The sequence below is a fragment of the Sminthopsis crassicaudata genome, chromosome 3 (genome assembly GCF_048593235.1).
Source record: "Sminthopsis crassicaudata isolate SCR6 chromosome 3, ASM4859323v1, whole genome shotgun sequence".
Classification (NCBI taxonomy): domain Eukaryota; kingdom Metazoa; phylum Chordata; class Mammalia; order Dasyuromorphia; family Dasyuridae; genus Sminthopsis; species Sminthopsis crassicaudata.
Genome location: NC_133619.1, coordinates 402,214,704 through 402,225,216, shown reverse-complemented (window position 1 = coordinate 402,225,216; position 10,513 = coordinate 402,214,704). Strand labels below are relative to the sequence as shown.

Sequence of the window (10,513 nt, the reverse complement as noted above, 5' to 3'; positions counted from 1 at the left end):
TATATGCACACACATGTATACATACATGTAAACACATATCAACTTTTGTCAGTTCCCCAGATATTACTATAAAACAATGAATGAAACTATTTCCTATGTCTATGGCCTCAATTCTATCATTTCTTTCTCCTTTAACAAGTAGCTGGCAAAGTGGACAGAGCATTGAGCCTGGAGTAAAAAAAAAAAAAAAAAAAACGGCTTCAGATATTAACTGTGACACTGAGAAAATCATGTGACCTCTGTTTTCCTTAGTTTCAATTATAAATTTGAGGTGATGACAGCATCTTCTTCACATGGTTGTTGCAAGGATAGTAAAATATTTATAAAGTGTTTAGCATATTAGGCATAATATAAATATTTATTCCTTTCCCTTCCTCCTTCTTCTATCCTGAGATAGTTCTTTGTCCATAACAGATGTTAATTTTCCTAGAGAATGATTTCTGTGCCTTCATGAGCTACCTATTATGGTAATCACTAAAGAAAACAACTGGATTGACTCAGCTTCCCCTCTTATTATTACCACTCCTAAGTCTTCTCAATAACCCCAAAGTGTTCTTTCATTTAGACTATCAAAATTTAAGCTGCCTTTAAGAGGAAATCTATCATTTAGATAGATTAGATAGATTAGATTCTTCTTTCTCTTCTTTGAACTGACATATCCACATTTACCAAGCAAAGGGCAAAAAGTGAAAAATTACCATCACTATCTCAGCATCTTTCCCTTATGACATTCTGGCCTGCAGACAAGGCTTAGACATCAGCTGAGATTTGACCGTTCTGATTCTATGGTCAGACCCTTGAAAGGGCTATATAACTGTCATAGGAAGCTATGGAACATAGAAGAGTATTTTGTTAACCATTCATTTCCTTTTCAATTCAGTCTCCCTCCCTCCCCCAGGCCTCCCTTCAGTCTGTTTCTTCTATTAATATAGTCTGGGGAGCTAGAAAAGATTATACATTAATAAAGCATCCATTTTTTATCATATGATAATTTTTCTTTCCACCCTTGAAAAACAAAACAAAACAAACAAAATCAAGGTGGAACTATTGTGTTAAAAAGTGATATCCCTCTGGCCTCCCCTATAGAAAGATGGAAGACCGGCCCTGTACTCCATCAAGTCAAAGTGATAAATGTCCTCTGGATTATACTGCATAGAATTAAAATATTTTGTTTAAGGTTTTTCTTGTTAAGAAAAAGAGAGTTCTAGGTTTTCTCAAAATGAGATAAAAATAAAGTTTGAGTGGGCTATCCAATACTGCTTAGAGATTAATGTTTCTGGAACTTTTCGAGCCCATTTTCCACAATACAATAACCCTCCCACATCCTTGAAAGTATACCCTAAAAAGTAAGAGATCTGATTAAAAATTACAGCATGTGCCTCCTGCTCTCCATTCCTGTACTTTCACTCTTAACTTTACCTCATTTATACCTAAGAAAAGACAGATGAGCTGAAATGCTATATGATCTAGTGGATAGAGAAATGCTGCATAGTCAATAAGACATGCTTTCAAGTCTTGCACTTGCTACACACAAGCTATGTAACTCTTTGGGTGAGTCATTTATTTTCTCAGAGTCCCCAAGAAATGTTCTTAGATTTCTGTTGATCTGAATTGATAGAGAGAGTCTCCCCACTGTAAGTTCTCTATACCAATGAAATCATAGGTCCAGGCCAAAAAAAAAAAAAAATCTGGCTATCAAGAAATCCTTGAAAAGAATTCATAAAAGAGGCCCATAAATCCTAGAGATCTTTGAACAAAAAATGTTGCTTCGAAAGAGAAGGCATTTGCCTTGGAATGAAGGAAACAAGCAATTATTAAGGTCTGAATGTCACAAAAATTCTCTCATTTTAGCCTCACAACAACCTTGGGTAATAGAGGGTATTGTTATCCCATATTTTAGTTGAGAAAACTGAGGCAGAAAACAAGTAACTTGTCCAGGAGCACACAAATAGGCTAGAATTATGTCTTCTAGATCCAGTATTCTATCCATAATACTAACTTAAATGCCTTGGTATTGACTATGGTGGGTGGGTGTGTGTGTGTGGGTGGGTGGGTGTGTGTGTGTGTGTGTGTAAAATCTCATTCCCTTAATCACGAGCTTATGGATCCACTTTTTTCTTCTCTATCACTTGCTTCCTTATGTCTCTGCCTATCTGTCCAAAATCTGGAGGGCAACACAATCCTGAATTTCCTTCATTCTTCACCTCATATGCACCATAATAATAAAAAATCTTTCCTTTCTCATATCTCACATAAAACATCACATTCATCTTTTACCTATAAGGTTTTTTAGTTTTCCTTTTTAACCTATTGGCAAGTCATAGTCCCTTCATTAGTTTGTATTCCTCTCAGTCTGGGATTGTTTTAATCCTTTGTTCCTCCAAGAAACTAGCACAGCCCTTTATAAGCATTAGGCATATTGGTAGTTGAATAAATTGCCCCTCTATTTCCACGCTTTTGTCTCTCTGTTCTATCTCTGCAGAATCCTTCCCCTGTACAAGTCTCTGGGGTCAGGGGTCATATCAGAAGATGGTTCCGTGGCAGTTGAGGAACTCCACTACAGTCAGGGCAAAGGATGGAACTGGCAAAGATGAAAATAGTCCCTTAGCTTGATCATTCTTCCCAAATCCTACCACTGCCACTATTCAAAACCCAGAAACCTTACTTGTCCTCCAACTGCTACTGCTAAAATCAGCTAGTTCCCAGAAGAGACTGTTTTAGATTTGAGATATTAGGTTAGAAAATAATCAAAAAGCATACTTTGTTTTGGTTTATGGTTGGTCTTGACTTGGGATAGGTAGAAGCATGGTGAAGAAAAAATCTCTCTCTTTCCCCTTGATCCTTCCATCATTCAGTGATAAAGCTATATTCCAATCTACTACCACTTTACAGACCATAAACCTGATCTCCTCCTGCTTAGCCCTAACGTTGATGATATTGGGGATAATCCACAAGGAATGGACTAGAGTGGAGAAGAAACCATCAGGGATAGAAATTTCCAGTAGCCCCTGGATAATTTGTAGCAGTTCAGTTTGCACCAAGTTTTCAACAGGTCAGGAATAAGTTACGGAGGGAGGGAGTCTTGGGCTTTGCCTTCTTGGGCAACTCAGCTTTTTCATCACCTAGCCTCTTGCTACTTGATAGTTTTCTTTGTCTATAACTCCCTTAGTCAGCACCTTTATTACTTTCACAATTAATTGTTGGGATTCTATGAAATTTCAATTATTTCTGGAAAAGACAGAATTCAGTTTAAGCTAGAGTCTTTAATTGGCTGAAAGTTTGAGAGTTGTCACTGGAGGAGAGTGAACAAGCTAGAATGGGACAAATGGAAAGAGGCCGATTGGGAATTGGAACAAAGTCAGTGATATTAGGTAAAATTAATGTTAGCAAAGGTCAAGAGATTTTGTGCATAGTGGATGTTTTAACAACTAAGGAAGAATAATGAAATAAAGATTTACAAGGATAGAGAGTGCTTTCCATTTGATTTTTCTCCCATTTAGATTCAAGTTTCCTGACCACATTTTCCTCTTCTTCCTCCTTCGGTCACATTTCCTATTTCTTCTCTCCTTATTCCCATCTCCCCTATGTAGATCTCAAGTAGGAATAGATTAGGAAAAAAAATACTTGTAATGGTCCCAACTTAATCTTTGCTTCCCCACAGATGAGGAGAAAACAATCTGGAATCTGATGGTCGTAACTGTCTTTCTCTCTGTTGTGCTGTGTTTAATTTTGGGGATGGACCATATTTCTATGATTCCTCGATTCAAAGGTCGCTACTTCATCTTTGCCTTTATCAGCTTCCTGACAGGTACCTACATGCTTCCCTTGCCCCAGACTGCTAATAAGATTGATTTGGGGTTTACATTGCTGGTCCTATCTAAAATCATACCCCCTTTATCAAAAGGTCATAGATTTAGCTTCTGAGATGTTTACCAATTCATTTATTATTAGATGAATTCTTGAGTAAAAGCATTTGAGTTATTGACCAGAATGTCTTTTCTTTGGTTAAGGCATGAGTGTGGGGTTCAAGTCTTCCAGGAGAGATTTTTTTTCTTTTTCTTTTTCTTTTTCTGTCTGGACAGCAGGTATCTGTCTGTTCACAGCAATTGTACTGTTCAACAGAATGTTGAAGAAAAATTTTCGTGGACACCAATATGTGATCATAAACAGATGGACCTTTCATTCAACTTATTTAATTATCTTCTTATATTTAATCTGTGGTGAGTGTTCCCAGTACCCTTGAGATAAGATCAAAGCCTTCCCACCTGTAGTTTTGGAGGAGGGGAATGGGGGAACATAGGAGAGACTTTCACCCCTAAGTTGTTGAAACTTGATTAGATTCAGTTCCAGGTATAACTTCCTCTAAGGGTGAATTGTGATATGGAACTACAGATAAGGTCAATTCCTGGTGAATAGATCCAATGAACAACCTTCCCTTTCTCTTCCTCTATTGTCTTTCACAGCTTCCCCTCCTTCATGGCACATATGGCCACGAAATACATGGCTATGAGGAATGTCTTTGAAGGAGAAAGTATGAAGGTATCTAGGGAAAAAAAGTTTTTAAATCTCTCTAGGCCTCATTATCCTGTAGAAAAATAAAGTATTTGAAATTATTCCATTGGATTTGATGATCTGAATTTCTGGCAATCTCTAGAGCTAAATTATAGCTTTCTCACCCCTTGGCTTCTCAAGGCATCATCCTGCCACCAGGAAAGAGTCTAATAACTCCTGTTTTCATGCTGTTGCTATTATTACCTACTTTTCCCTTCAATTCTTTCCCCTGATCATTTTTCCCTAGGTATCATCTGTCTTTTGAGCCACACTGACTCCGAGAACAACCTAAACTTTGAAGATTCTCCCAAACAATCTACAGTGAAACAGCCATGTAATGTGCAAATGGAAAGTGATTGTAGAGATAGTAGAGATAGTAGAGAAAAGAAGGGAATTTTAGCTCAAAAAATCCCTCTTGAAGACTTGGAACAAACAAAATCGATTATTAAACAAAAATTTCCAGGCCGCAGGGTGACCTGGAACTTAGATACTTAGGGGAAGCCATAGGAATCTTTTTTCTTCATGCATATGCTTATATTTCTGCTGATATTTATATATGTATGTCAGGTGTTATATTCATGTATCATTTATTGTAAGCTTGCACATACATATTATATAATTCTATGACTTAAAAGACTATGTATAGGAGTGCCAAATGATAGTACTGTATACTCCTATATTACATAAAAGTGATTTTCCTATGGACAGTATGTTTGGAATTTCAATAAAAGAAATCAACACATTTCAGTGGTTTGTAATTTGTCCTTAGAAGAGATCTGAGAGTTTATGGTGCTGCTCAAGAATTCAACAAACTTGGGGCAGCTAGGTGGTGCAGTGGATAGAGCACCAGACCTGAATTCAGGAGGACCTGAGTTCAAATTTGGTCTCAGACACTTAACACTTCCTAGCTGTGTGACCCTGGGCAAGTCACTTAACCCCATCCTCAAAAAAAAAAAAAATCAACAAACTTTTATTCATCACTGAGTGATAAATGAAAGGAGTATGGCAACAAATTCTAGATCTAGAGTTTTGGAGAACTATATTTCCTATCTCTGACATATAAGCTCTTGACCATAGACAAGTCACTTGCTTAATCTTCTCTCAGCTTCAAGCAAGTTTCTATGACTAAATGATTAGACTAAATGTCATCTTTTGGTGTATGTACTTAAGAAGATAAAAATGAAAAGCAACATAGTCTATGTCCTTGAGTAGCTCACTAGTAGAGAATCAAGAAAAATAAAATAAGTTTAGAAGATGGAAAAGTACATAAAATATACCAAATAGACTATACTAAGAAATCAAAAGGAGTGATTACTTAGTTAAGATATCACAAGGTAGTATCTGAACTAGTTTTTAGTGGATGAGGATTTGGAGAAGTGGAGGAATCTGATTCTGGTGTAGTATATATTTTCACCACTTTTAGATTCATCATGATTAATCATGAGTAATTATGTAATTCACAATGCAAATACCTATTCAATCCAATCTTTATTGCTAGATTACATCGTGGACATGTACAAACGCAGTAGCAAAAAAAAAAAAAAAAAATTAAGCCAAGTAAAGGAAAAAAACATAAATTGCCTACTGTGTCAGGCACTGTTTAGTAGGAATATGAAGAAAGCTCACCCCCCAAAGAAAAGAAAAATCAATTCATGCTCTCAAGGAGCTTACAATTTAATGGGGAAAACAATACAAGCAACTATGTACAGGCAATATATCTACAATATAGATAAAAGATAATTTCAGAGGGAAAACACTAGAAAGAATCTAGAAAAGCTGCTGGGAGAAAGTTTAAATTTTATCTGGTATTTAAAGGAAGGTAAGGGGTAGAGATTAAGAGGAGAGAGTTCCAAGTAAGGGACTTGATGAATCATTTCATTTCAATGAAAATGCATGAGGTCAGGAGATGGAATATCTTGTTCAAGAAACAACATGAAACCTTATATCTTTGGATTATAGAATATATGGAAGAGAATAAAAATTGAAGGTTGAAAAAGTAGGAAAGGTCCATGTTAACAAAAGATCTTAAAAGCCAAAAAGCTCTCAAAATTTAAGTTACTGTAATAAGCCCAAGTTCCAATCACTTGACAGATGAGGCCATCTTCTCTTTATCTTCCTCTCACATGAATCCCTGAGAATAACCCCTGCTCAGATCCAAAATTGAGAATCATTGCTATCTTAACAGACAATCTAGAGCATTTTAAACTCAAGAAAAGATGTATTGATTGAACCTATTTTTCATATTTAAGTCCCATAGTGTTAGGATTACTAAGTGAGAACTCAGGTTGTCTGGACAGTGACAAGGTGAGAATTCAGGTTTTCTGGACAATTACAAGGTGAGAACTCAGGTTGACTTGATAGAGGGGGCAAGCTCATTGGCTGGGGTGGTTCTTCCCAGAAGCCCTTGCATTATCCCACGCCCATTCTCTGGGAGGATAAAAGACACAATATTGGGCCTGGAGAGCAGATCGGCCTGGAGAAGGATAAGAGCTGGAGGAGATTCAGAGCCAGGATTCAAGAAGAAAGACTCTGCATTGCATCAGGCTTGACGGGGCTCTCTGCAGGAAGGGAAGTCACTTCTAAGGACAAGAGTTAACAGCAACTGCCTGGAGACAACGGTTCACTACAGGAAGAAGAATCTGTCTGAAAGATTTGAGTAGACACAGCAGATCTCTTCCCAGAGAGCGATCCGGCAGCTTCTGGAGACGACAGCTCGTTACACCATAGTGCATATATGTCTTCCTATCCTTTTATATACCATTTACTGTAAGATAGTCAAATAATATTGACCAACAGTTTGGGTTCTCCCAACAAAAGAATATGTTCTAACAATTTGGAAAGCATTGAATTTTGATTGTGTATCTTACTCAGATACCCTCTTCCAGTCATAAGGGTAGACTATATCAAGTTTTTCCTTAGATAATGCTTTTTTATTCTGTTATTGCAGAGTCACAAAAGCAATTCTTCTCTAGAACCATGCTTAAGAAGCACCACAAAGTACTTGCTTGATAATCTCTGCCACCAAGGGCTTGTTATTACCCTCTGTTTATTCCCAAGAAACATGAAATTGTCAGTGTGTTCAGGTGATGAGCACCAGTTTAAAGTTTAAAATATTCTGACAATATTTTAACCATGTCAAAATTGGTTCCAGTGGACAATGACATTCCAGAAATGTTTGAAGAGTGTGGAATGACTAGGACCATGGAGTTTGTCTTCTGACACCAACTTCCATTGAAAATTCTAATTTAATAACAGAGAACCTAATTATGAGTAATCCTTATTCAGTTCAGAGTCCCTGCCCCATGGACAAAGTATAAAGTACTTTCTTCAAATGTCCTTCATAACTGAAAGGGATTTACACTGTCAAGGAGACCTACTATCAAGCAAGGCAAAATATTATACATCTTCAGTCACTACTGTCACTACTCATAGTTCTATAAGACTTCTATAAGGGGGATGAACTCAGGCAAGGCTATAAGTCAGAGATTAATTCCTTTAGAGCCTGAATTAACATTCAATCCCCAATTTTATGCCCTACATTTTTCCCTACATATATATTTATTTTATTTTACATGCATATTAATCTTTTAATACACATATTTATGAATTATGTTGGAAGAGAAAAATCAGAACAAAAGGGGAAAATCATGACAGAAGGAAAAAAATGGAAAAAAAAAGTGAGCATAGCATATATTGATTTACATTGAGTATCCTTAGTTCTTTTTCTGGCTGCAGATGGCATTTTTTATCCAAAGTTTATTGGGATTGCCTTGAAAAATTGAACCACTGAAAAGAACCAAGTCTTTCATAGTTGATCATCGCCAAATCTTGCTATTACTGTGTATACTGTATTCCTGGTTCTACTTGTTTTGTTCAGCATCAGTCAATGTAAATCTTTCCAGGCCTTTCTAAAAGCAGTTCATCATCTTTTATTTATACTGTACATATATCATTTGTACATAGTTGTTTGTATTGTTGTCTCCTCCATTAGATTATAAGACCCTTGAAAATATGGATTGATTTTTCTTAATTTTTTTTGTGGGGGGTGAGCTTTCTTCATATTCCTACTATTTGGAACAGTGCCTGGCACACAATAGTCGGCTCATGGGTTGTTTTTTTCTTTATTTGGCTTTAATTTTTTTTTTTTGCTACTGAGTTTGTTGAGTTGTAATCTAGCAATAGATTGGATTGTGTAGATACTTGCATTGTGAATCACACAACAATATTCCATAACTTTCGTATAACATAACTTATTCAGCCATTCCCCAATTGATGGACATCTACTCATTTCCCAATTCTTTTCCACGACCAAAAGAGCTGCTACAAACATGTGGATTTTTTCCCCTCTGTAGCGAGCTGTTGTCTCCAGAAGCTGCCGGATCACTCTCTGGGAAGAGATCTGCTGTGTCTTCTACTCAAATCTCTCCGACAGATTCTTCTTGCTGTAACGAACCGTTGTCTCCAGGCAGTTGCTGTTAACTCTTGTCCAGAGAAGTGACTTCCCTTCCTGCAGAGAGCCCCATCAAGCCTGATGCAATGCAGAGTCTTCTTCTATCTCTGGGTGTCCTCTCTTTTATTCTCCCAGAGAATGGGCGTGGGATAATGTAAGGGCTTCTGGGAAGAACCACTTCAGCCAATGAGCTTGCTCCTTCTATCAAGTCAACCTGAGTTCTCACCTTGTAATTGTCCAACCTGAATTCTCACCTTGTCACTATCCAGACAACCTGAGTTCTCACCTAGTAATCCTAACATCTCCCCCTTTCTTTTGATTTAGAACATAGGACAGTCATGATCTTGAAACATAAATCCATCAATATGAGAAGTATTACACATAATTACATAAATTACATAAGCACATAGTAACATAGTAACATAATACATGCTAGAAGTATATGATAAATAACATAATCAAATAATCATAAATTGAAAATTTATAAATGTCCATAAGTCCATTGTCCATTAGTCTCATCTTGTGTGAGGAAGTCCAATGATTCCTGCTGGTTTTTAAAGTTCTTTAACAGTCTTCTTATTATCCATGCTCTTTCAGTGTCAGATGTTTCTTAGATCTTCTCCTTTATTTTGAGGTCTTTCTCTTTTTCTGTCTCTCTCTGATGGACAAGGCGAATATGACTCGTTGGCACCCATCTGATTCCTTCTCCTGCTGAAGAAATACAAGCAAACCCTCTCCCCCAGGCAGTTAACCTATCTGGTCCCTTCCATTCACCACTTTCTGGATCTCTCCACATCACCTGGCGATTATCTAAGGACAGTGGAGATGCTCGCACTGGACACTGCCCTTCTGGTGGGTTATAAAACCTGTCTGCTGGAGCCAGTGCATCTTGGTCAAAAATTAGAAAATTAATGGTATAGAGAACTAAATTTAGAAGTTCCCTAGGGCTACCTGTGGCTCCCCCTTTCTTTTGTTTTTGGAGGAGTGTCTTAATATCTCTGTTTCTTCTCTCTACTATTGCCTGCCCTTGAGGATTAAAGGGTATGCCCGTGGTATGTAAAATCTTATACTGTGCACAAAAGTGTGTAAAATGTTTGGACGTATATGCAGGTCCATTGTCTGTTTTTATTGCTTGTGGCACACCCATAATTGCAAAAGCTTGTATAAGGAATTCAGTGACCACTCGGGCTGTCTCTTTTGCTGCTGGCATTGCAAATGTGAATTCTGAAAAGGTGTCTACCACGACACCCCACGTTGGGCGCCAATTGTAGCGAGCTGTTGTCTCCAGAAGCTGCCGGATCACTCTCTGGGAAGAGATCTGCTGTGTCTTCTACTCAAATCTCTCCGACAGATTCTTCTTCCTGTAACGAACCGTTGTCTCCAGGCAGTTGCTGTTAACTCTTGTCCAGAGAAGTGACTTCCCTTCCTGCAGAGAGCCCCATCAAGCCTGATGCAATGCAGAGTCTTCTTCTATCTCTGGGTGCCCTCTCTTTTATTCTCCCAGAGAATGGG

At 37.6% G+C, this 10,513-nt stretch overlaps 1 protein-coding gene across 3 annotated transcripts; it reads left to right on the top strand.

Annotated features, from left to right (window-relative positions):
* The first annotated feature begins 2,500 nt into the window (after positions 1–2,500).
* On the top strand, positions 2,501–5,293 carry LOC141562706 (transmembrane protein 225-like). Of its 3 annotated transcripts, XM_074302733.1 has the most exons (5): positions 2,647–2,735; positions 2,893–3,052; positions 3,662–3,808; positions 4,083–4,220; positions 4,799–5,293. In XM_074302733.1, the coding sequence occupies exons 2-5, from the start codon at positions 2,932–2,934 to the stop codon at positions 5,044–5,046; spliced, it is 654 nt and encodes a 217-aa protein (XP_074158834.1). In that variant the 5' UTR covers positions 2,647–2,735; positions 2,893–2,931; the 3' UTR covers positions 5,047–5,293. The 3 variants fall into 3 exon arrangements, 1 of the variants encoding a protein (XP_074158834.1); XR_012488227.1 differs by lacking the exon at positions 2,893–3,052 and having other exon boundaries at positions 2,501–2,735; positions 4,104–4,220; XR_012488228.1 differs by lacking the exons at positions 2,647–2,735; positions 2,893–3,052 and having other exon boundaries at positions 4,086–4,220.
* The last annotated feature ends 5,220 nt before the right edge of the window (positions 5,294–10,513 follow it).